General features: G+C 38.1%; 1 protein-coding gene and 2 non-coding genes across 14 annotated transcripts in view; 1 reads left to right on the forward strand and 2 right to left on the reverse strand.

Moving 5' to 3' along the window:
* The window catches only part of LOC6728866 (tight junction protein ZO-1), an 82,757-nt gene that overhangs the window by 28,576 nt on the left and 27,353 nt on the right, over positions 1-26,828 (forward strand). For 6 of the 12 annotated variants that reach the window (XM_016177176.3, XM_016177180.2, XM_016177171.2 and 3 more), the window contains exons 2-3: positions 4,774-4,849; positions 16,686-17,199. In XM_016177176.3, the coding sequence (XP_016035554.1) occupies positions 4,774-4,849; positions 16,686-17,199 (590 nt within the window). Of the gene's footprint in view, positions 1-4,773; positions 4,850-16,197; positions 16,587-16,685; positions 17,200-18,987; positions 19,896-24,229; positions 24,848-26,828 lie in introns of those variants that run through there. The other 6 variants (XM_016177172.3, XM_016177173.3, XM_016177183.3 and 3 more) reach the window with 5 other exon arrangements.
* Trnar-ucg lies at positions 18,953-19,025 on the reverse strand. Its single transcript has one exon. It is a non-coding gene; the product is annotated as a tRNA-Arg (tRNA).
* Positions 19,989-20,061, reverse strand: Trnar-ucg. The gene has a single exon. It is a non-coding gene; the product is annotated as a tRNA-Arg (tRNA).

The following is a 26,828-nucleotide window of genomic DNA, read 5'->3' on the forward strand; positions in this document are numbered from 1 at the left end:
GGCGCAATTAAGTTAATTATAGATTATCGTAGGTATCAGACTCAAATTTGGCTTTGTGAAAGCTTAAAAATGAATATGCCACAAAAATAATAAGTTGATTTCCTTTAAAGTAAGCCAAAAGCAATATGTTACAGTCACCAGTTGCTGAATCCCACACGAAGATTAAAGCTCGAGCTCAGTTTGTTTATAATTTATTATGCCTGCGTATATATTTAATTTTAATTTCAGTAGATGGGTTTCTGTTATTTTTTTTTGGTGTCTCTTCAAAATTATATGCCTACAAATATGGAAGTGCCATCGAATTAATCGCCACTTTGCGTTTACCTCTTTGTTTTCGTTTTCGATTCGGAAGATCCATTATGGGTTGCCCAGGCAGGCCTATGTCAGTCTGGTGACCTTCAGATCGGAGCCGACTATAAATAGCGATTCGAGAAATCGGCATTGTCATTCACGCAGATCTAGAAGATACTCTACTCGCACAATCCGTCAGTTTGCCAGCTCATTCATAATTCCATTCGTTACTTTGATGAGTTGCCGCACTTGAGCGCACTTCACCATTGACTTTTGATGTTGTTTTTTGTGCGTTTTTTTGAGTTTTTTTTCATTTGAATTGTACTTGAATAAAAAAGTGCTACAACACTCGAACACTTCCAGGCCGATAGACGGAACCAGCACTTGAATAGGAAGCTGAAAAAAGTGTAAGAACGAGACATGAACAAAATTTGAATCTAATGCTAATAAAATTGATTACCATGACGCAGATTGATGACTGGCAGGGCCAAGACTGCCTCGCACTCAGTACCAAGTTTAAATTCCTATCTGGATTGCTGCACTAAAAGAAAATGTGTCTTTATATAACAAACATATATGCCAATAAATATACTTTTAAAAAAAAGTGTGTTTAAAATATGATTTGAAAAATCACTTTCAATATGTGCTATAATATTGTTACTTTTTAAGAATTCATTTTAAAAATATTAAAATTTTTCTGTGTATATATACACTAGATGAATTGTCAGCCAACGCAGATCGATTTGTGTTTCACATGTCTAATCCCCAGTTTATTTTAAACATTTTCGGTGGCACAACACTGACATTGCAACACTTCTGGCCGCCCAAGGGTTAATCTCTGTGAAATTTTATGTTAAGCTGGGTATAAAAATTAAATTTTGACTGACAGCGTTGAAGGGGTCATTATTATTTCATTGATAAATCGCCGAAGCGTGCGTTTTTCCCCTTTTCAAAAAAAATATTTACATAGCGCAACCTCAAGCATCGCTTTAATCATTTTCATTTCCGAGCGTTATGTGGAAAATGTTTTGATGCTAAGCGAGATTTTCCATGTGCCGACATTCCACAGATATCTTTTGTACATTCCATTTTGTCACATTAATGAGATAATTATGCTTTGATTAATATTTAATTGAGCAATTAAATGCAAGCGTTTTAGGCCGAAAGTGCAGTGTGTTTTGGTTTTATAGCTTAAAATTTGAATTTTAAGATATTTGCTTATAAAATACCTTTACTGCTTTACGTTTGCAACTCTTCACATATTTTCATTTCGCTAAAAAAAAGGTTCCCAGACCTTTTATTTCCCATATGCATAACCCCAGCCCCTATATCACATATCATATATCACACGCACTTAATCCCCACTTTCATTTTCGCCTCTCTTCCTCTTCCACTCCCCGCGAACATTACACAATTTTTATTTAATTGAAAATCATCCGTTTGAGTTTATTTCTCGACTTTGAGTGTCTATTTGAATCGCCTTAACTCTTTGAAAGAAAAACATAAAAAATTGTGTCACTTGCGGCTTTTCTCTCAGCCCTAAACATTGTAATTGTTGTCGAGTATATACATATATAGATATATATGGATATATATTTCTCTTTATTTCCCTGCTTTGTGCATAAAACTGTCTGGAGTAACTTGATACTCGAAGTAAAAACTGTCGCGACAATTGTTTGGCTTTTTTCACTGGTTGTTTTGGGATTGGGCGAACTTACTTACTTTGTGGTAGCTGCAAAGACTTTGGGCTAAGGTTGTGGAGTTTAAACTGAAGTGCTTGTATATTTGACTTTTTGCCGTTTCATGTTACGCTTAAATACCATATGTTTGTTATTGGCCTTAAATTTGTTGCATAAAATTTATGATTATTGTTTTGGGTCTTCTCTGCCATGATTTTTGCCGCTCTTTCCCACGCTGATTTATTTAGTCATTGGAAACATTTTTTCACTGGCAGTAATTGTAAACTACTTCTACTTTTTTTTTTGTAATTTGTGCAGCCACCGCAACTACTCAGGCATTTGTCTCTTTCTGGCTTGAAAAATACTTAGCATATTTTATTGGCCAACATTCGTCACGTTGCTGGAGTGCAGGGAAAACAAATATTTCCCTATAGGAGGTGACTTTCTTCAGTTGCCCGCCATTTGTCACCCGGCATGAGGTGTCCGATCCCGAGTTCTGGGTTCTCAATTACAGAACCCATAAAACTGGCTTAAAACCACAAATTGCCGTAACTTGGCTAAGATATATCCGCTTCCGCTTTGCCCGCTGCGGCATCGTTTATCTTCCCTTCGTTTTTTGGTTCTTCTTTGGCTACTAGTTCATATTCTAACATTAATCTATGTTCTGCTGCGGTTTGATTTGCATTCATTTGTGGCAGAAATTGTGCTTGTAACTTACGCATATTCTTTTCTGCGTGAAAATTACTGGCAACTTTGAAGTGGCGAGAAGTTCATTGTCTGCTTAAGTTTCGTTTTTATTAACACCGCAGACCAACCGCAGAAAGAGATTTTCACTCCAGTGTTGGCCAATAAAATGTTAATCCATTTACGGTGAGTTAACTGTATTTTGCTAACAAAAAGCCATAATGATCGAAATAATAAAAGTAAGCCAACAATGTTCTCCATAGAATTCTCGTAGCAGTTGGAATGCATTTTACTTAAATCGCACTGCAGTTAACCTTCAAAGTGCCGCCGGCGCAATTGCAACACATTTTCCGATCGTAAAATTTGAGAACATTATTCCAGGGTGATCAATCCACATCGCTGACAGAGGCAACAACCTAAAAACGTGCCAAACTTGGCCCGCAGTCATATGCAAAACATTTTACTATACATAATATGCCACACATGCCCACATTCTCCTTGCGGCAGAGCATCTTCATCTCGTCTGCGTAATTTACAAGTATGAAATCGGGCAATGGCCATCATCCTGGTCTAAAGAGTCCACAGTCTGGTAGGGATCGCATTCCCATTCGCTGAAGAAGCTTCTGGCGTTGCATAAATATGCAGTTGCTGCTGCCGTGAGAAGTTCTGCGATGATTTTCTCACGCATGTCTCTAGGATATGCACGAGTGAGCTTCTTGTACTTGTAGTGCAACTACACGGACTTATTATAATTTTGTGAACTATTTTTTCAACAGAGAGGAGTATCTCCAATTAGCATTCCGCTTGGGAACAGAACATACATACATGTATATATATACTTATTTCAAGGGGGTTACAACAAATTGCAACAGGTTGAAAAACTAATTTGCATGCATGAAATTGCACTGCGAGTTCAGCTGACTTGACTTGTCTGAAGTTCTCGGCTGGAGTTTTAGTTTGCAGACACGATCGAGACATAGATACATATATACATGTGCCTGTGGAGCACCAAGAATAATCAGAAACTTGTCGAAAACTATAGCAACAGCTGGCACAGTTCAGATCAGATCAGATCAAGCCTAGCCTCAATCTGTTTATATATATATATATATATATATCCGAGTGTGCGATTTGCCATTGTCTGGCAATGCGGTTGGTCTTTATTCGCATTTCATAGTTTTTTTCAATTGAACTTGAAGTGTCTGTCATGGAGTGACGCTCCCCTGACTTCAAAGACCGAAAAAGACTTGCCTAGATTTGGACAAGTCGCTGGATACGTGTGTGGCAAATACAGTGCGTTTCAGTGAATTAAAACTACTTTTTGACTTTAATAGCAAGAATAAGGAAATATGAATAGTACCTAAGAGTACCAATACAACATATCAGCTCAACTGTTAGAAGTAAGCAACATAATAATAGTATTGACCTATCCACTTATATTCAGCTTAGGGTATCTCTTGTTCGATTTGTTTTGTGTACTTTACTTACCTTGTCTTGCGTGTGTTTAATATTTATTCTGTGCGCCATAAATGAATGCTATCACTTTGATCTCACTCACTTTGGCGGGGAGTTCGATATAAAAGTGTCTGTCAGGGTGTCTTTATAGCGCTTATATGTACACATTACCCCATCCAAATTCATTATATTGCTCCACATACATATATACATATGTACATATGTGTGTTCAGTGTTGATTGACATTTGGCCGGCATTTGAAGTGATCTATATGCTTCGCTCAGCTGTGGCTGCTGTCTCGTAAATCATGCCACGAACAACGATTTATATGTCTGCACAGACTGTATATATATATAGTTTGTGAGTCTAAGGTTAAACAGGATTATTTGTACACCTTTTTCTTTTGGGTCTCGAGTTGTGTGGTGCGTGAGTTTTGTGTGTTTGCCATTTGCCTACATTAGAGTTCTTGTTTTGTCTGCGACTTTTTGCCACGCTAATTATAATTTATGTTGGTCATGTTGGATGTGACATGTGTTTACCATTTTACGGAGAATGCAACTCATAAATTTAGTTTGCAACTATAATTTATGCAACGACAAAGTTCTACTATATACATGAAAGTGTAGACTAAACTAATTATGCCGCTTTTGTTTCCTTCTTTCAGATGCCGCCAATTTGGAGGAGAGTCGCGATGGGGAAAAAATGCAAAAGGAAATAGAAACGATCGATTACATTGACAAGTAAGTGGTCACAAATAAGTTGGATTTATTGCAAGAAATGAATTACCATGTCAGTGTGGAGTGTGGAGTGGACAATTACCAGGTCTTGGCCTGAACTTGTGCAATTTTCCTGTTTTCTGTCTGGTTAACGCCCTACGAGTAAATTTATTCGCCGCCAATTGCTGGGCGGTGAATTAACTTGTTGCAATTTCGAAAATCGCGAAAAACCATAATTGTTTACTAATCTCAGTGTGCTCGCTGCACTTAAAAAGTTAAAGTTTGGCTGCCGGTGTCTGTTACTATTCATTTGCTGGCTGCTGTGCCGCAATGTTTACGTTCGATTGTGCAAATTGTGTATACGACACGTTGACCAATCCTCAAAATTGACAAAACACGGCGACGACAGTTGGGTGTTATTATCGTTGTTTTGCCTGATTGCACTGCAATTTGCCGATTGTGCGATGAAAATTTATCGATTTCGATTGTAGAAATCTCTTTGATTAGTGTTGGAAATCATTAAAAAATCCAAGAAATATATGCTTGTTTCATATGCAGTAAATGTAAGTTCACTGTAATTTAAACGAAATAAAGCTAATTAGGACTTGTAAGTAAAATCAATTTCCAATTTCTCACCACCAAAAAGGCTCATTAAACATCGTATGAAACGACGTACCGTTTTGGCCTGGTCCGCAGCATTGAAACAAGCTCAAAGTGTGAATTATGCAGCCATTTTTTTTGCCGGCGTTTTTATGTTCGTCTTAATTATTTTATTGCCTGCGGTCATGAGCGCGCATTTAAGCCATTTGCGGACTGCAATTGAGCGACAGCTTGACCACAAATGCAACAACAGATCGGAGAGATTTGGATCGTCGAAGTTGTTACCGTTTATATGGCCAATGAACACGGGCAAGTTTCTGCAGAAGTAGTCGTTTTTTTTTTCCATTTTATTCATCGTATTCCCCCAGTTGTTGCGCAATATTTAATTCACTTAAACAGCCGCCAAAATCGGTTGGTGTGGCGAGATTTTCTTTACTTTTTTTTTTTGTTTCTTCGCTCTGTGGCAACTTGTTAACTCTTTTTTTGCAGTCTTTTTAACTGTCCCGAGATCATGTTGTTTTACGGGCGGTGGCGGCCTGTCCAATCGTCAATGTGTTTAATACATAATTTCCTTATCGTTGCGCGGATTTTCTTGTTTCGGCTTTTTTCTTGTGCCATTGCTTGGTTAACTTTTGATATGTAGTTGAGATTTGATTTTCTGAAGTTTAATGACTTAAAATAATTATGATATTCAGTCAGGTAGCCCCGGAGTTTGCTGAACATTATTGATGGCTGTGTGCGGCACTTTTTTGGTTTCTGGTTTCCAATTGATGCAATATCAGAAACAAGTTCCCATGTCTGCCACTTCTTCGACGACTTCTTCTTAATTAACTTCCCATACTATATCAATTTCACTCCGAGATTGAAGACCGAAGTGGAAGTTGCTTGGGAAGAGTCAACAAACGAAGGCGAAATAAGCGAAAAAACATAAAATGAGCTGAAAATAAAAGGTTTTTGCAATAATGAAGCTCAGCGATTGGACTAATAAAATACAACACATTAAGAGATTACACCACCATGCTTTGTTAATAATAAAATGTTTTTTGAAAACATAAAAGCCAAACTTAAAGCTTAACTTTACTTACACATTTTGCGGAGGCGTGACATTTCCTTTGGCCATAAACAAATTTCTGGCCAAACCCCAAATCGTTATCCATCCGCATCAGTGCTCACATAATGTCTCGGCGTAGGTTAAAAGTCATCTCGACCACTTAACCATAAATTAAATCGTCATCATTAGTGTGGCTCTGACCCATAATTAGAATATTATCTCGGTTGGCTAATCAAATGCATTTGAATTTAGATAAATAAACAAATTGAACAAACAGCCGAGTCATTTCAAACTCCTACAACTTAATGAGGCACCATCGTTGTATATTTTTTTTAGCTTCTTTAGTGCGGGAGGCAACACTTTCTTTTGGGATACGTTTCACTTTCCACTCGAGAAATCAAAGACCTTTTGATTGGGCTAAAACGTTAACAAAAACACGAAACTGGTTCAGCTCACGTATGCAAATGAAGTTCAACAAACGCACGATTCCAACTGGCAATTTGTCGCCCCAACGAAACGCATTTAAATTAGCATTTGGGAAGAAAAAAACTACAAAAAACGTGCGAATATCGAAGCAAGTTTTATTGGAAGTTCGATTACGACATTTTGTATGCGAAAAGATGGATGGAAACTTTCACTTGTCGTTTTTAATTGCCGATTTGGGTTTTTGCTGAGAAGGAGGAGTTTCAAGGATAGCTGCTGTTATATGGGTTTCCCCTTAATTTAAAAGCAATTCCGTCAGTTTTCCGTGATTTTCCTTGCCCGAAAGTCAAAGACTTTTGCAGATTACAGTTTGAGCAGCCAATTGCCAATTGCCACTTGCCACTTGTGGCATGCCGATGCGTTTGATGAACTTTTCATTGAGTCGGAAAACGTGTAACCGTAAACCCTGCTGCTGGCATATCATTACACGATTTCTTACAGAAAGAAAACCCCAAAAAGACGGCGCCAAAACAGGTGTAACCAGTGACCGACCGATCGTCTATTACGTGACGTCTTGATGGGAGACTCCGCCGAGCAGACAGATTATAATAACAATAACAATAGCAAATGCAACGAAACGGCACAAATAAAACACGGCAACAGCAACAACCAGCATTTAGTGCTATAAAGAGAAGTTTGTTTTAGCTGCCGCTGGCTAAAGTCAAGTTTAAATACCAAAAGGTTGCCACCAATTGGTTTTAGCATAACAAAAGCAAAGCAAATGGAACCACAGCAGAAATTCGAGATCGAAACAATAAATACGATTTAAAAACAGCTTTCAAAGGGTCGAGGGTAAAGGGCAGCACTGGGTGCGGATACAAATTGGGGGATTTACTTATGCCAAATAATGATGCAGATATAAACGATAGGCTAATTTGTTAAGCTTTCACACAGAGCTATAAACGATGTAATAATCACATTCAGCATTTAATTATAAATAATTAATAAATCCAGTTTGGTAAACCATGCGCTTCAGAAAAACTTGAATTTATGTTGCATGTCATTTTTTAAACAAAAAATATAATTGTTGCTACAGCCGAATAAGCTGCACTCGTCGATGATCCATCAAAGCTAAAATTTCCCACCAAGATACCATGGCAATCTATGCAAAACAGTAATCTATCTGGCTGAAACACAAAGAAACGAGTTTGTCGCCTAAGTCTTTTGTTTTGTCATGCCACCGAGTAGACAATAAATCTATTTATAATGATAAATTAATATGTGAAGAAAAAGACAATCATGTTATTGTTTTTTGCGCAGTGAGGAGGTAAGGGGGCGGCAAACATTTAACGCTCTAATTAAACATTTATCCTTTATCGGATTTGCCATTGCAACACATCATCCGGCTACGCCTGCAATGCAATCAAAGACCTGAAACGAAATATTTTATGGCTTTTTAATGGATGATGGAAAATGGTTAAAATGCAGCCGTATGCCTTGCACAACTAGTGGGCGTTTTGCCAGTGCCCCACATTTTTTGTTGTCTTATATATATCTGTATATCTGTGGCTTAGACCACCTACAAATATTATGAGCCATTATTAAGTGCAGCATTTCTATTGGAACACAGACACACAGGTCGAAGTTGCCAAATCGTTGTATTATTATTTTTTATTTTTCATATTTTTTTTTAATATTTTTATTCTATGCACACCTCGCTGCAAAACGCTTTCACAACAATAAAAGAGAAAAAAAGTATGAATAAAACTACGTTTATGGCCTGCGGGGGCACATGGCACGAGCCTTGGCCAAGTTGAAATGCAAAAACCGAAAGAGAGACAAGTAAATTAAGAGGTGGAGACCGCGTTGGTGCCTTTTTTGGTGGTGTTGGAGTTATGTTTCTCAACTTGCTCATGGAAAACGAAATGAATATACGAGGAAATGGTTAACCAAAAATGGTTGCTATTCATTACATCAAGATTGTAATGAGAGTCTTGTAATCACCTTCTAGACCAAATTTGGAATGTTCATATAGACCTTGAATATTAAAGTAAAAAATGATTTATTATGAGTTTTATTTACCTTAACATATATACCTTCCACCACCCTGCACATTTTATTAAATTAATAACTCTGCGTGGCGAGCTGTTAAGATTTCAGCTTTGTTGGCACCTAAATTGCTCGTCGCCTTTTTCAAAACTGTTGATTATGCAGATTGCAGCTGAGTCAGAGAAACGAACTGCAATTGCCCAGTCAAAATTTTGTACTTTTGCCGGAGAAGGAAGTGTCTGACATTACCGTTAGGGCCACGTCAGGCGCCACTGCGAGTAGAACCGACTAAAGTAAAAGTTAAAATTCAGAAAACGTTGGCCATGTGGGAAATTAGCATAGGCAGAGATGAAGAAGTAGAAGAAGCTAGCCAACGTGAGCGTCATGAAATCTAACACAGTTTGCCCCCTGCTTTGTCAGCCAACAATAAAACATAACTATAAACTGTTTGGCCATATAACACTGGTCTTAGCATGCAAGCAGCGATCATCGTTCAACTTCAACTCCAACTCCAGCTTTAAGCCAGACTTTCAAGGGGGTTTATGAACACTCGGCGGACTCCACGAGATGGAAACAAACTTGCACGACAGCAGCTGTTGGCGTTGCTCTGACAATCATCCGGACGAGGGGGATTTTGGGGATACGAGGGATATGTTAGAGGAATACGATGGCGGTACAGGCAGGACTTGGTGGCTTGGCCAGTCAGCTTTCAGCCAGCTGAAAGCGACAGATAAACAAGTTGGCGTGGCAGCCTTTTCTTTGCTGCAGTTTCGGTTATTTTCTTGAATTTATATGCCAAAGACGTGCAAATTTTGAACCAGTTTATAAACAAAGCCGGGCCAACAGGCAAGCAGGCAGGCCGTAAACAAAAGCGTCTCCCGTGAGCCATGTGAGTTATGGCGAAATTTGTATGCCTTGCACCCCTCAACAATTGACTACTGCACATGGGTTTATTATGGCCAAGTGAGGGTCTTTTTTTATTGCTGGATAGGACTAGGCATATTGAATGTTGATCCGGGTTTAAATAGGCACAATGGATGGGACAGCATAATAGCTAAAATGGTACTAAAACATATAGTTTACTTTAATCCAACTAGATTAGACTTTGTGCTGATAATATAGATTTCAAATATTTTAATATATTCGAGATTAAATTAAATTGTTCTTGAATTATTTTTTTTAAGTGTTCTCGGAACTCTTTTTTCCATCCCGAGCTTAAGTTTGTTCCCCAGTTTTAAGTGGTGGACAAACATTGCCAGCCTCCATTAGAGCAGCGTACTCCGCCTTCGGTCGACTGGAAGTCGGACTTGGACAAGGGGAAAAACAGGATTATCTCTTATCCCCGGCGAATGAGTCATGCTCGAGCAAATCCCCAGCTGGGTCACTCGCTCAAAGATAAATTGGCAACACGCGTCGCAGATGGCTCTGTGGATCCCGATCCCGATCCCGATCCCCCGCCTTTGGGCCAACTCTCTTTCTTTTTTTTTTCCTGACCAAGTTCGAAATGAAAGAAAAGAAACCCATTCTCCGGCAGCTGTTCATGATTTAGTTTTAGCTTTTGTGGAGCTCGACTTGCGTTCTCTAATTGATGTCTTGGCTGTGGCTCTGTACGGTTAATTGTGCAAAGATTTATTAACTTTCGACAGAGAAATAGAGCTGAATGGCAAAAGGATTACACTCGAGGCTAATGGATACAAATGATAATAATAGACCGAATTCACTGGCCACTGGTTTTGCATCAATCGCATTGGCCGCTGGCTGCTGAGTTCGTGATGTCGAAGAAATGAAATTGATTGCCTCTCTTCCAATTTATGACTCAATCAATCCTTTTGGCCAATTGCAATTTGGCAACTACACCCCAAAATCCGAGCAATTGTAGTCGCAAATTGGCCCGAAGCAAATTAGTGCAACCTTTTTGTGTGTGTGCTTTGATTTAGTTTCATGTTTCGTTTGGGGCTATAATTTGCTTAAATTTTGTGCAAATTTTCGTGCTTTTCTGTCTGTTTTTTTATTTTGGGTGGGGTCATTATTTCTTACAGGAATCGAACATGTGTCAATCACTTTGAAGGCTTTGCGTGACCAATGTTTTCAACACCTTTCAGCTGTTTTTTGGGTTCCCGTCTTAAATTTTAACCGGCATACCTGTTTTTTTTTTTTTTGTTCTGCCTGGTTTAGGTGATGTGTTAATCCCAAACAAAAATTAGAAAATAAATAACCAAAGTGATGTATGAAAAATTATGCATACGCCAAAAACACTTTAGAAACTTGTTTTGACTTATGAGTGGCTGCAGTTAAATATTAAAAAATAACCTTGGATTTTTGCTTTGGCCTTAATGGGCTTAAATTATGATTAGCCAAAGCAAAAGTTACGTCTTTCTAGTAATTGTGTTTTTGATGAATTCTTTTAATTGTTTGTACCACAAGCAAGTATTAATGCTTTTTAAATAAGTTTAAAGGTAAATTAAAAAATCAGTTATTTCTCATACTTTGCATACAAGTTTAGGTGTAATTTAATCGCCATAATTTCCGCTCAATTTACTGTATAAGTAAGCCAAATTGCGTTCATGGTTTTCACACGCCTACCATAATTATCCAGTAAATTTTTCACATATCATGGGAATTGAGCCGCTCCATTACAGTTAAACCGGAACCAGATCTTCACATCTACAGGTCCTCAACGGGAGGTCTTCCACTTCGACGCAGACCATCAAAAAGCCGTTTAAAGTGGGTGGACCCCTGCAGACATGGCCCATACACTTAACTCATTATGTGAAATCAATACCAGCATTTAGAGAGATATTTTTTGTGGATAGGATTTCATGATGAGGTTGAAAGTGTAATAGATAGAGTAACCAATTTCCGAGAAACTCCCATAATGAGCTTTCATTTCAATTTGCTGGTTTATTTTGACGCGCTTTGCATTTGGCAAAAACGAAACCAGTTAAGCTGTCTCGACCCCTGATTTATGACCTGCAATTAAATGCGTCAAAGAAAAATCCACTTCAATTGGCGGTAATTTTTTCGAATTTTTTTTGGCTCGTGTTTGCCAACTGTAATGTTTATTTCTACGTTGCCGTCGAATGGATGCCTCATTGTCTCCTAAATTATTTTCTCACACAGCAGCTGGCTAAAAGGGTTGCCAAGTTTTGTGTGTATATTTGTTTTCGTTGATTATTATTTTGGCTGTGGCTGTTATTTATAGCGACAAATGCAGGGCAATGTTTGTGTTGCTCCACCTTTCGTCTACATTTTAACAAAGCTATTTTAAAGTTTGAAATCATTTAGATCGTGTGGTATGGCTGTGAAACATTATTGCCAAGGCAAGATATCGGAAGTGACTTATGATTTATGCTGGCGATGAGTTATAGGCTATAAATCTTGGGAATATGTTTGTACTAATAGAAACACTTCCTTGGATCAAAAAGCATATAAACTTTTCTCTTGAAAAGAACCAGTTCTGTATATATATTTGTATATATCTATATATTTCAGCCTTCTCTCTTGTAAAGAAACCTGTTTGCATACGCATACGTACTCCACATTACAAATGTCCACTGCATTTTCATAATTAATTATCATTTTTCTCGGTCAGAAATTAAATTAAGACCACGTGCCCAGTATCTATCATATGAACTGTCAGCGCTACTTAATCGCACTATTCGAGTCTTAGTCATATACATTTTTTAAACATTTTTCTTTGTCTTGAGGCTCCCTGAAAATGGCTGCTGCCTCTCTCTTTGTTTTTCCATTTTTCCATTTTTTTTTTTTTGTGCCAAGAGGTTAAAATCATTTGACATCTTGTGCATTGTAATTGCACTTAACATAGCTTTCATAGTGCAACGTCTGCGGCCGCGACGTGCAGTTTAATTCAATTAATCCCCGGGTGACACTAATCGAATCGATTATAGACATTTTAAAATTCCCGCCCGACTTAAGTTGGTTTGGTTTGGGGTCGTGAAAGGTAAACGATGTCAAGTGGTTTAAACACTGTGATTAGAAGGGTACAAGATTAACATATTAATACACTAAGCTTTGTAAAACAATTAGAAATTTGTGATAAATCAAAACGATAAAAAGAAGTTTATATTATTTACCTTGCAATAGATATAAATTTATTTTATTTACAAATATTTAGTTGCCGCATTCCTTAAGCACACATTTATCTAAGCTATAGCCCCAAAAATATATATATATATATCTGATTTATGCAACTCTCTTTGGCTGCATTTATTTATAGCACGAATTCCCGCTCTGTTATCTTAAAGATCTACTTTTTTCGCCCCTCCTGTAGTGCTTTAATTAATTCTGCGCCGTTTGCAACCCACATGCACATTTATAAAATAATATATATATATATATATATATGTATGTATATATATGGACAGAGTGTTCGATCGATGCCATTCCATTTGGTTCCATTTGCTGCCTGCATTGTTAATTTAACGCTCTCGGACAATTGGACTTAAGTTCCATGTACTCGTAGCCAGCACGCCCGTTTTAGAACTGATTTAATTGCATTTGTGCGGCAGTCATGCAATTGTTATCAAAACACACACACACACACACCCCTCGAAATGCGGGCTAATCCACACCCAACTTTAATTAACAAGTGTAATTGATAGAACTTTCAATCGAACCGGGTGCACTGCTCCCTTTCCTTTCATTAATCTCGCCAATTGCAAGAAAAGTGAGCAGACAAAGGCAAAGATGTCAATAAAAGTCTTTGCCCAAAATGACACACATTTTCGGACATGGAAAATGGGAAAATGAATGCGTGACAAGTGAAAATGTTGCGTTTTCTCAACACACCACCACTTCATCCGTGTTTATTTTTAATAACACCAATAACAACAGAAACAGTTTACGTTTCTTTTTTTTTTTTTTAATAAATTTTTCTGAAGAGTCACGGCAATTGAAGACAAGCTGCAGAAAGCAGAAGAAAGAAAGAGAGAGGGACTAATTTTTAAGCGGCTGACATTTATTTTGCATGACATTTCACACACGAAGAGCCACGGGCATATGGGAACTTTGGGTGTGCACCTCGTTATCCAGGGAATTGTCTCCACGGAGAATGTTTCGGTTCTTGTAATGCCCTGCGAAAGGGTATATACACTCGGACCAAAACTTGGCAATCACAAGAGTTAAATTTGAGAAAATAGTATGGTACAAAGATAAGATATAATATTTCTTGTATATATTTATATTTCTAATATGAAAATAGTATCTTTGGATTTAACTATTACAATTTAACTAATAACAAAGTTATTAACATAACTTTGGATTTTAAAGGGTTGTTTTGTGTCATTGGATTGTATAAAATGAATTTTTTTTTTTTTATTATTAAGTATTAAAGGGTATTTTGCAGTCTTTATTCTTTTATACAAGCTAATATTTTCCTCTGATTTGTTTCTTTTCCCTTTGGCCGCCGCTCTTCGTTGTTGCTTTTATTTTGGTCCCCCGATATTAAGCAATTTAGTCAAACACAATGTTTGTTCTTATTTGGCGCACTCTCTTCCGCTTGAAGTCTTCCCCCTTCCCCCTCCCCCTTCCCCCTCCACCAGCCCAAACAACTCACTCTCCCAATTTTCTCAGTGTTTTGGACGATTTTCGAGTCTGTCGCGCATGTTTCCGTCCGAGAGGGTTGTATTTGTTGCTGATGCCCCACGGCGGCTACGAGATTTCCGTGGCTCTATTCGAAATCAGTTCGGAAATTGCCGGCGGTCAGCACAATTTACTTTGAACAGCCGCGGCGTGAAGTGAAAAGTTCTATTCGAAAAGAAAAAATCACGTTTTATTTGAACTTTTCTATCTTAGTTTATATCTAAGAACATTTTCGTGTGTGCGCTCGTGTTTCGTTATTAACAATTGTAAATGATATAGTACAGCAAAATTGGTATTTGTTTTGAAAATTGCTGGGAAATTCGCTGACCCAATCAAAGTATTTTTAGAATGATTTACGCGAGCAAGTCTGTGGACAATGGGCATAAATACCAAAAATATTTAAATATTGTGCTAAAAAGTAACAGAAATAAAAGTTAAAATGGAATAATAAAGATAAATGCTTACAAAAATTATCTATAAATAAATTAAAACATTTTTTAGAATTGGCGACCAGCCATGCAAATGCTCCCCTTTTTCTGACAGATTTCCCCATTTCCATAAACACAGGCGCCTCAAATGCTAATTTTCCTTTGGGCAATCAAAAATTATCCATCCGGCTGTTTCCCCCATTTCTCTCGTTTGTCATTAATCACGTTTAATATGCAATTCTATGCTGTAAAGAGGAAAATAATTGCAACAATAAAATAAATATAAACAACAGCAGGAGTGGCAACCCAATTCCGTTGTAATCTTCATATCCGGAGTGTCGCTGTCTGCGAATTCTGCAGTTGGAATCTCCTCCAGTCGCACATTTTCCCCTCAGGGATCACTTTTTGCATCATCATTACGATGGAGCCTCTTTATAGAGAATTTTTTTGTATAATGTGGAGTTTTTTTTTCAGTGGGGGTTGGTTTGCTATATAGGAAGTTTAAACGGGAGTCTGGCACTCAGTCGTTTCCTTGTTTGACATTTTAATTGCAATGTTGATGGATTTCACTGTTGACACTTTCCTTTTTCACCCCATTAATGAATAATGAACTTTTAGTCTGCAAATTTTCTAGCTAGCCAGGCCGCAAAGTTAAATTTGCCTTTCGTGCATATAGTAAATTTAAAAATGAGATTCCTAAAAGAACATTCTACTTTAACAATTATGACTTACTTTCGGTAAAATGCCCTTTTAGCTTTCCCACTGATTTCTTTTGTGTTTGCGACCGTAGTAAATTGTCTGTGAAAAGTCTTGGCCAAGTTAAGTATCATAAGTAGAACGTCTTCCGTTCAACACCTCATTAGGCCAACTTTTCGACGGAGGCCGAAAACGACTTTTAATTGTGCCCACTGGACATACACAACCACTGAATTTTTTTCTGGCAGGAAGCACGATTGTCCAGAGGGTGAACATAATAAATGCCTTGGCCAGTCTAATGTTCTTTTGCCACCAGAAAATATCCAAACTCTAGTGGAGCAATTAAGTGCCAGGCCAACTGAAAATGTCATTTAACATTTGTCAGGGAAAAATTAAAGTAAAGCACTCAACTAAAAAACAGCAACAAGTTGCAGACTAATTAAATAATTGAAACATTTTACGTGGGAGTCGCAAAGACACAATGACAATGAACTAAATGTGTGTGCAAACGAAAAGCCAAACAAATAAAGACAAATACAATGTCGCAATTGGACTATACCTGTTATACGGTGCCCGAGTGTTCCACGGATGATGATGCTGATGATGACGATGAGCTGGGCAGTAATGTGACCCTGGAGAACAAGGATCATTCGGATTGCACGCTGGAATCGGATGCTACGACCACCACATCTTCACTGGAGCGTCATATGTATCGGGATCGGTATCGCTCCAATAGAAGTTTCGGTCCCCAGAGGGTTTCCATGCCCATTCTCAGATGCAGTCGATCCAGGGAGATGACGCCTCAGTTGGGCATGTACCATGAGGGTCCGGATCAAGATCCTCAATGGGGTTACTTTGTACCCCTGTCGCCCAACTGTTTCTTTAGTCCACCGATGCAGAGGAGGCGTTATAGGTAGATTTATATAGTGTTTAGTACTTAAAACATAATATTTATTATCTAGTAAAACTTACATTGAAAATTCTAATAAATTAAATTTTAATTTCCTTTCAGGGAAAAGGAAAACGATCGCAATCGTCGCGCTGTTAGTTATGGCGGTGACGTCACCTCCTCCCCCCATTCGGCCACCATACCCCGCGCCGCTCCCCGTCGCGTGGCCTTGATGAAGGATCCACCGCCACCGCCGCCACCCAAGCCGCAATTGGGCTCCAAAGCGGACTCCGTAACGCATTTGGCCAGCAAATATCCCCAATCCGAGTACAATCTCATACAGAAAATCGACTCGAATAGCACACTAACTGCTCCGGCGCAATATCAACCGCAGAATTTCTACGCAAATACTGGCACCATATCCTCAACGAATGGCTATGGATCGCTGTTGTGCCACGCCAGTTCGACGACCAGTCCGCTGGCGGTCCGGAAGCGGGACAAGCTGCTTCATCGCTTCAGCGATGCCGCCACCTTGGGCCGGAAGCTCAAGAAGAAGAAGAACACGAATCGCACCTGCAGATCCATGACCGAGGCCATTGAGATGCTGGCCGATCCCGTCATCGAGGATGAATTCTTTGTGAGTACAATGATTTATGCAAAATATATAGAATTAAAAAAAAACACTCAAAATATTCCCGAAACAAAATAGATTACATCATATATCTTGATTGATATATATTAAATGTTTGGCTGTGATTTTTAATTAGCTGCATGTTCAGCATTCAAACCTTTTTATTCTTGGTTTTTTTCCCGCAAACATCTGCCCCATTCCAAAATTTTACGCTTTTAGGGGGTGTATTTGTTTGGCTTAAGCCCCTCATTTCGTCTCATTTCACTTGGGCTCTGCTCAGCTCAGTCCAAGCTTTATCGCAATCGCTTTTGTTCTTGTATTCTCCTCCAGCTGGAAACGCTATCCATTGGAAAATGTGCTCGTGTCCGATAGGCTCTTGAAATTCATTGAATTCATTTCAGTTTAGTTCGTATTTGAGCCTCGTCGCGATTGAAACGAAAAGAAATCCCCATCAAAAATAAACGATTTTCGTAGGCGGAAGTGTTGGAAAGACAAACGTCAAATAGATAAGGTGGAAATAATAGGAAGTTGACAGATTGAAACTGAGAAGGGCCATTGAATTAAGTGGAGTGACAGAAGTGATAGAATAAAGGGGAAACTTGAATATATTAAACAAGAAAGAGAGTGATTTATATTTGACCACATCTTTTCCACTAAGTTTTAAACTATTAAATATTATTATTGCATATTATAGATCCCTGTAATATAACCTTGAAAGTATTTTCCGACGGCTGAACTCAATTCGCAATCATTAAGTGAAAAAGGGGCGTCAATAATACTATCGAAAGTTCAATAGACCGCACATTCATTGACCCAATCGGGTTACCTTTGAGTTTTCGCAACGTTTTGAGCTTGTAAATTGGTATTGGGGTCGAGCAGGGCTAAGCCACAATTATTTGCCAAATCAGTCTTTAATTAACCAACTCAGAGTTGACAGATTAGCATGGCTCTCTCTCTCTCTCTCTATTCTGCATTCTGTCTCACCCATATGACAGCTCGGTTGACAGTTCAGGAAGACGAATGTGTCTAACAAAACAAGTGACTCGCAAACTGTGTCAATACTTTGGGTTCGAAAAACAATTTACCTTGCGCAAAGACGACGGCTCGAAAGGTGAACCCCGGCTAATTGGATTGGCAGTGCGTGCCTTCCAGCAAACAACAGAAAAGCAGAAAAAGTTGTTGCAATAAAATCAAACAATTGCAGTGGAAAATCGAACGTGCAGTGTGCCGAACGTGTTGGTCGCGTAAAAACCTTAAAAAATCGGTTATTTTCAATATAGTTTATAGGGTCTATCTCTTTTTTATTGGCATCTCTTAGGCGTTTTTAAAACACAAATGTTGCCTACTTTAGTGCGCTGTTAAATAAGAAGGCCATGATAAATAATTCTACCATATTTGTAGCATACTTTTACGCGGTCGAAAAATACATTTGACATAGAACAAAAATTGTCGAGATTTACGCTTATTAAATTTAATCACACACTTGAAACGTTAATTTGTTGTTATTTTTTAATTATTTCTTAACGAAAAAATAACATTTTTCTTGATCTAATTTTACTTGTAATCATAAAACATTATATTGTCAGCCAAAAAACATGTAAATTTTATGTGAAATTTGCCAAGTGCATCTTAAAGTTTTTTTTGGTTTTGTGTATTTACTTTATGATTTTAGTTCGCAACAAATTTAATTTTTTTAAGAACAAAATTCAATTTTCTTTCAAAAAAAATAAAAAAAGAAAAAAAAAATTTACTTTGGTGTCGACCGTGACAGGACTCGAACCTGCAATCTTCGGATCCGAAGTCCGACGCCTTATCCATTAGGCCACACGGTCGCTTGTTTCAAGCACGCTTAAACTCGAAAACATTTGATACGTGCGCACGCAACCCACAGCACAAGGGTGGATTTTCTATAGAGCAAACATTCTGTAATCGCGGGGTGCAAATACACAAACGAACAAAAACGAAATATTAAATACAACAAAAATATGAAGCCCAGCACGCGACGTCGCAGTTTCAAAACTAAACCCCCCAAATCGAATGTATATAACCCGCTGGTTCGCTATCGACCGACGGCCTATGTCCGAAACGGAATTATTGGCGGCGGCGATGGTCCCGGCTCGAGTGGAGTGTACCAAATCGCGGATAGGGTCTATACCACCAGCAAGATGTTTCTACGCGATGGCTACATGTATCCGCGTCAACCGGGTCAGACCATGGATCCCCGTTTCCCCCTCGAGTTGCACGAGTTCCCACAGCAATTCGGCGCCACTGGCCTGCAGTTGGTTAGTGCACCCAAGGTTCATATAGCCGGCGAATATCTGGCCAATGAACAGCAGCAGCAGGAGCAACAACAGCAGCAGCATCAACATGTGCAGGAGCAACAACAATTGGGCAGAAGAAAAGCTGCGGCAGCCGCCGAAATAAATTTGGCAAATCAGGTTTACTGGCTGGGCAAGCAAAAGACCAGATCCCGATCGCGCAGCAATAGTGTGGGCAATCGGAGCATAACCAGCTGCATGGGTGGCGGTGGAGGGGGTGGCGATAAGGAAAGGGAACGCGGCGGGGATCGAGATCGCCCCTATATACGCAACGTTGACGATCTTCTCCAGGCACTGGGCAAAAGGGATGGGGGGGATAACAACAGCAATCTGCTCGAAACTGCATCGACACACTCTTCATCGCAGCGAAGGCGCTTTAAGAAGGTGAGATACATACTTACAAGGTGTGATAAATGCAACCAAATGCGCTCAAATCTCATTTTCATAAAATAAAAAAAATAAAAAAAGTTATTGTTTCGACCGTGACAGGACTCGAACCTGCAATCTTCGGATCCGAAGTCCGACGCCTTATCCATTAGGCCACACGGTCAGTTGGCAACTCTGAAAAATATGACTAACATAAAGACAGGCTTTACAAATAATTTAATTTTCCACCATTAATATTTGTTAAATCGTTGTTTATCCAAATACCTAATTTAAGATTCTAAGTTTAAAAAATAAATATAAAAATCACTAGACAGGACTTCAAGTGGCACATGTTAGTTGCATATTTTACGCCCCAGATATAAAATATATTTAAGGAAAATTCCTTGATTTCCTAATTTTAAAATTCTTTACGCCACTGAATACCACCACCTCAGCCATCAATCACCACATTGCATTGCTCTTGAGCAACATCGAAATTTGTCAACTCGCGTTGCAACACTTTCAATTGTCGCTGTGGCACCTATTTTTCCATTTGGCCACCTTAATTACACTCGTGGATGTACATACGTGGATGTATGGAGGTGGTGTGGCTCGTTGCGCCAGGTCATCATCAGTCATCACTCGTGGCTTGTCTGCAGTGTCCAGAATGGAGGCAGTGAAGCCTACCGCCCCTGGGGTGCGTCTGCGCAAAAATTAAAATTAATGATGTTCAAAATTTCGCTTGGGGCCATTAATGGAAATGGGATGAAGAAATAAACGAGGTGAGAGATTGGCAAAGCCGGAATGGAGATGAAAGGGAGAGGAGCTGCTGGTCAGACGGTAGCTGCTAATTTGGCATCCTCGAACACACCTGCCCCAAAATGATATTCACTGCGGCCTTTCAATTTCTCAAAAAAGATTCAAAGTCAAAGCTCGACTGCGGTTCCTTTTACCTCTTTCAATGCAGGCCCTTTTCTTTTGTTGACCATTTTATGCATTTTTAAGCCGCTGCTGCTCAGGCTTCCATGACGATATAGACTTTTTTTCGGTTTGATTTTATTCTTTTGTTTTTCTTTCATTTTCGCTATCGTCATTAGTGGATATATATGTATATAGTTTTCGTTTTAGCTTAATTCCACATTCGCCTGGGGCACAATTTATGCGCTTCTGTTTCGAATCCAGATTCGGGCTCTGAGGAGCACTTGAGTTTGAGAAATTGGTTTCGTTGATTGTGGCTTTAAACATGGTTAAAACAGTGGGCGAATGTTATTAAAAAGAGTACTTACAAAATAGGTGAAAAGGTAGCAAAAAATAATAAATATTTTGTAATTTTATGTAGATAGAAAAATTAATACAAAATTTAAGAAAATTTTGGTTTATAAATAATTTTGAATCAATTAAAGCCCAATGTACTTCGCCTTCGCCCATGACTCAACTTCCGGCGTGTGTATAAATCCATTTAGAACTCGGATGAAACGAAATAAATTGCTGCTGGAAACTCAAGCGAAGTGAACATAAATTTATTTCTTTAAATTCTTGCTTTAGTCTCAGGTCGAAAGGGTTAAGAAATTTAAGCCCAATTCTGGTGGAAAATGACTTCAGTGTGACTTCCATATGCAAAGTAAACAAAAAGTAAAAACAATTGCGATGCAGCTCAAGTCTGTCTGGGGACTTCCCCTTTGGCTGCAGTGCCTCGTAAATCGAATGAAGCACACGACTTCGTCACCCATCCCCCATTTCCCCCACTTTGTGGTATCTTTTTGTGGTTCCGCTGGGGAAGCGAAGAAAGTTGCGCCAGTAACTTGTTTAAAACATTTTACAGATTTTCCTTTGCCGACAGTTTTTTGTTTTAATTTCGTATTCCAAGGCAGTAGTCACGTGCCAAGATATTTTTGTAGACGAATTGCTGCAGCTTATTGAAAATGCAAGGCAGAATAAACTCAATCAAGAAAGAAGGGAAAAAACTGTGTGTTATCTTAATAAAGTCTGGCAGCTTATTAGTAATAAGTGGAAATATTATTATTTGAGACCATGCGGTGCATAAAATATTATTCTTAAAGAGTTAATGAGTAAAAGCAAGAAACGAAAATTATTTTTCCAAGAGTCAACATGTACAAATAAATTATATGTTGAAATAAATAAAAACAGTCACAGAATATTATTAAATCTAAGAAAATGGTATAAGCCTTCGGACACAATTATTGCACAATTTTTCAAAGGTAAAATCCCTCCCAGGTTTAAATATTTTTGGCCAAAAATTACAGGCCATGAAACTTTATTTGATTACACTTAACAGAATAATATGTACTTCATTTCAATACTTTTACCTAATATTATCTATTATCTAGTATCTACCATCACTTTCTTTGTATTAAAAATAAAGACCTGATTTTGCATTTTGTAAATTAATATTAAAAATGTTTCTCAAAAACTTAACAATATTTTCGAAAAGTGTAGTTGCAGTGCAGCTCGCTCTCGTGTACAAATCAAATTATCCAATTGCAAGACTATTGTGCATAGGCCCCCATTTGCCACTCCCCCCGCCCCAAAGTTCGTAATGACCGGCAGCAGCCACCAGGTGGCGTAGTCAACGATTTCAGCTTTTTCGTAATAGCAATAATTGTGTCAAAATATAACAAAAAAAATGACAACGAAAAAAACTTATAAAGACACACCGACAATTTGAAATGTTGCACGTGCTCAACCGCTCAAAGAAAATACAAATAATGAAAAAACAACAACAACACGGAGATATAAAGTAATAGCAGTGCATTAAGTTTTTTGGTAATTGCTTCACATAAGCCAGGTCATTAACGAAGCCTCCCGTCTACTAGATAAAAATCAGCGCCTCAAAAAAGCAGTTTGAGGTAATTGAATTTGGGAAATAAAAACAAAAACCTCTAAACTAGACGGACATTATCGGGCAGAACTAATCAAAAACTTAATTGAAATACGTTTACTGGCTTCCCATTTTCCAAAACAACGTATATGTGTATATAGTTGTAGCATGACCTAGGTTAATACTCAGCTATTTGACCCATTGGTCTATGGGTTTTCCACTTTTCCTCTACCATTCCTGTGCACTTTTTGTCTACTCATTCCAGCCACTTGAGCAAACAGAAAACTTATATTCTTTTGTTATTGTTGGGCTAGGACATGCACTTTTTGGAATGCACTCAAAAAGGTTAATAATAAATCATTTCAGCTTAAACTATTTAATAGATTGAAAGTAGAAAAATGTTTGTACTTCTGTATTTCCCTTTTTTTTAGTGTAGTACAACGTAGTTTTTCTTCGCCCAGTCAATTGAAATTCCTTTCCCTTCAAAGCTTATGATCGTGGAATTCCCTGGCATACCTGCAAATCGAAAACATATATATTTATGTGGAATAACGCCCTTGCAGCCGTTGACTCATTGCATTTTCATTGCACTTCAGCAGCCATCTGTTGAGCTCCTTTTTTACCTGTTTTTAAGTTCCTTAACCATTTCGCTCATTGCAAATTCACAGCAGCACTGGCAACAGCAACAACAACCAGCATTCCTATAAATACCAACTTCACACTGCTGCATTGCCAGCAAAAAAAAAAAACAAAAAAAACATCAGAATTTTGCCAAGTTTTTCTTTTATCTTTGATTGCAAACTTGAACAGCAACAACAACTGCGTAACTCCTTCGCACAAAAGAGAGGGGCAAATAAAAGAAAGAGAGGGACATGTGTGTACAGGAATAAGTTCTTGCTTAACCCTATGATATAAAACTCTTAATTATAAACTAAAAATGATAAGGATAAAAAATTTTAAATGTTGTATAAATTATATTTTGTAAAAAACGAACACTTTTATAAAATATTTATTTAGTAAATTCCCATATTAGCATTTGCATTTTATTAATAATAATTTTCAAAGGATTGACGGGTCAAAACTTTTGGGGTTAACAACGCAAGGAGTCTCCAATTTAAAGCGAAACCCGTTGCCAGTGCTGCCCATTCTCATTCAGATTTTGTAGCTTTGTCGCCCAACCACCACACATTCGAGCGATTTGAGTGAGCCGAAACTCTACACAACACACCTGTACACACATACAAACACACACACACACACAGTGGTAAACGTGTCCCATAAAATAAGGTTCAAACCGGGTTGCCAGCGAAAAGTTGCCGGGCAACATTTTTCGCTCATGTTGCCAGCAACAAGTTTACGTGTTTTTGTCGTCTACCTGTGTGTGCAGGTGTATGTGTGTGTGTGTGTGTATGCTTACCTGGCTCACATGCACGCACACACCTTTGTTGGTATTAGTGAGTGGGCATTTTTGAGCATATTTCGAACTGAACGTTTTCCACGTACGTCGGTCGGCTTTTGCTTTCTTGAGTCTATTTCAAAAGTGGCCAACGTTTGCTGGCGAGTGGACGCGATTAACGGACGAATTTTTCAACTAAATATCGCGGCGGCGATTCCTTCAATATTTTTGTATTCGCCCCCCACTCTCGTTTCTTTTGATTTGTCCGTTTTCGTTGGGGGCGCCTGTACTTTTTTTGTCGCTTCGAACTTTGCCGATTTTCGTTTGTCACGCGCGCGTCTCGCGACTGCAATTAATTAAGCAGAAAAACAGAGAAATAAGATATGTAGGAAACCATACGAATAATAATACCTAAAACGAAAATAAAACCCCAAAGAAAAATGTAATTCAAGTGTCATTCGTGTGTTTCGCCAGTTAAATGTTTTAACTAACCAAGTGCTTGGAAACCAGTTTCTGTGAATATCTTGAATTTACATTTCTGCCAGCGAGATTTCAAATGTGCAACATGTGGCACTAAGCAACAGCAATAGCAACAGCGAGTGCAGCAACCACAGTAACCTCCTTTAGACGCGAAAAATCAATCAATTCGAAATGGATATAGTCAGCGGATCGGCAACGGGCAACCAGCTCGTCCTGCCAAACAATCATTTTCGCCATGAATCATTTCAGCAACAGGTAAAGATTGGAATTCCAAGGAATTTTCTGAGGGTTTTCGAAGTTTGTTAGTTTGCATAGTTATTTAGGTTTGGGTATATTTTCTTTGAAATATGTTGAATTTTTCTTGAATTTTTGTCAAAAATAATGATCAACCTTAGGGTTACCTCTAATAGTTTAATTGACTATCAAATGCCCAGGAGTCATTTCTATTTATGTAATTAAATGTCATCATTAGCAAAATAGAACAAAATTGTCACCTTGGGCTAGGAATATAATAATATAATAGAGCAATGACCAATAGAAGTGTTTAAATTTAAAAATCTTAAATCAAAGATAGCCATAAAATTAAATCTTAAATCTCTGGTATAATGGTTTCCATTTTAGCTGACCGCTTTAAACGATTTTTCCGTAGCGGAAAACTCAAAATGGACAACTCTGAAAACAATGTAATTAATTAACTCAAAGAAACACATGTAAGGTGTGCTTAAGACCATCCTTTTAGCCTCCCCACTTCGCCGCTCATTAGTGAGGCAAAATCTGTTTACACTCTTTATTTGCTTGAAAACTCTCACCTCATCAGCAAAAAGCCAAGCCGAATGGGGAAAAAAGTGCCAAGTTTGCAGTAAGTGAAAATGCATTGAAAAACACGACGAGAAAACTTTTTTTTTTTTTTCGAACAGACAAACCCCAGCCATAAAGGTTATAAAAAAAAAAGAAAACAAAAAACGAACAAAGTTTTGAGGTTTCAGCTGCGCAAATTGATGGTTAGAGCGATGCCAAAAGTTTGATAACACATCGAAGCCCCTTCATTTTCAATCACCAGAGAATTGGCAATGATAAAATCGAAGAAAATGGCGAAAAATCAAACGGAAGTCCAAGGAAATTGTTGATTAACATAAAGTGTGTAATTCCCATATGACCAGCTAGCTATGCTATAAAATAATTAACAAAACCACAAATTGTTGCAGTTTGGTGAGTAGTGAGTCGAGGACCTCAACGGCCAACCGTCTGCGGAGTAATAAACATGGGTTAAGAAATTGCCAACCCAAAAACCCGTAGTCGTTAACTTAATGAATATTTCGAAAGTGAAACTTTGATTCAGGTTTTCGTGTGTTTTCTGAAAATGAATGTGGAAACAGCTTTTAAATATTTCAGATAGGCCATGCAGATAGGGAAATTTCGTGGAAGAAAGTCAACAAAAGCAGGTGTTTATTAAATTCTTTTTTATTGTCTAAGGCTAATAAATATATTTCTGTGGAATCCATAAGCGATTTTTATTGTTTAAAATTTTCCCCCTTCATTTTCCACCGATGATCAGCCAGCTTAAAAAACTTGACATTGCTTAGACTAGACATAAAATGACATTCACTTTTTATTTTGAACTCCAGAGCTGCAGCAAACTGAAATGCATAATTCATGGCTGCAAATAATAATAAAAATACAAAAAATATTGATTATAGTTAAGCGACTTGACTTGGCCACATTCCGTGGATTCTACTCCGTTTTTATGAGCATGCTAATGACTATTTATGAGAATCTTCGATATGCGTATGCCATAGAAAGTGGAAATCTAATGCTGTATTACTAAGTATAACTTATGAAAGATCAGTTGGCTTAAGTTCTAATCCCCTCACAAACAAGATGTTCATTTCTATCACATTCGCCATTGCCAAGTTCAGATATCCCATATTTATGAAGACATTTTCAAGCACCTTAAACCGCAATTTATGCTCGCCGCTGTTCAAGTTTGTGAAATCCTTTAAACCGATTTCTGGAAAAGCAAATACAGCAGGCCCATAAAGAATCTCTACCAACACATCGAGCGGGGCAAACCAGTTTCATGCGACCATAAAAATGGGTAAAAAAAATTAAAAAAAAGCGATCTCGCTGTTCGATCTGGAAATAAAATAAGAGAGCCAGAACCAGAAACACGATTCGTGGCCCTAAGACTCGAGAACTCTCCAAGGATTGAGTCTTATATAGTTGTATGTATGTAATT

This window comes from Drosophila simulans, chromosome 3R, assembly GCF_016746395.2.
Source record: "Drosophila simulans strain w501 chromosome 3R, Prin_Dsim_3.1, whole genome shotgun sequence".
Classification (NCBI taxonomy): Eukaryota; Metazoa; Arthropoda; class Insecta; order Diptera; family Drosophilidae; genus Drosophila; species Drosophila simulans.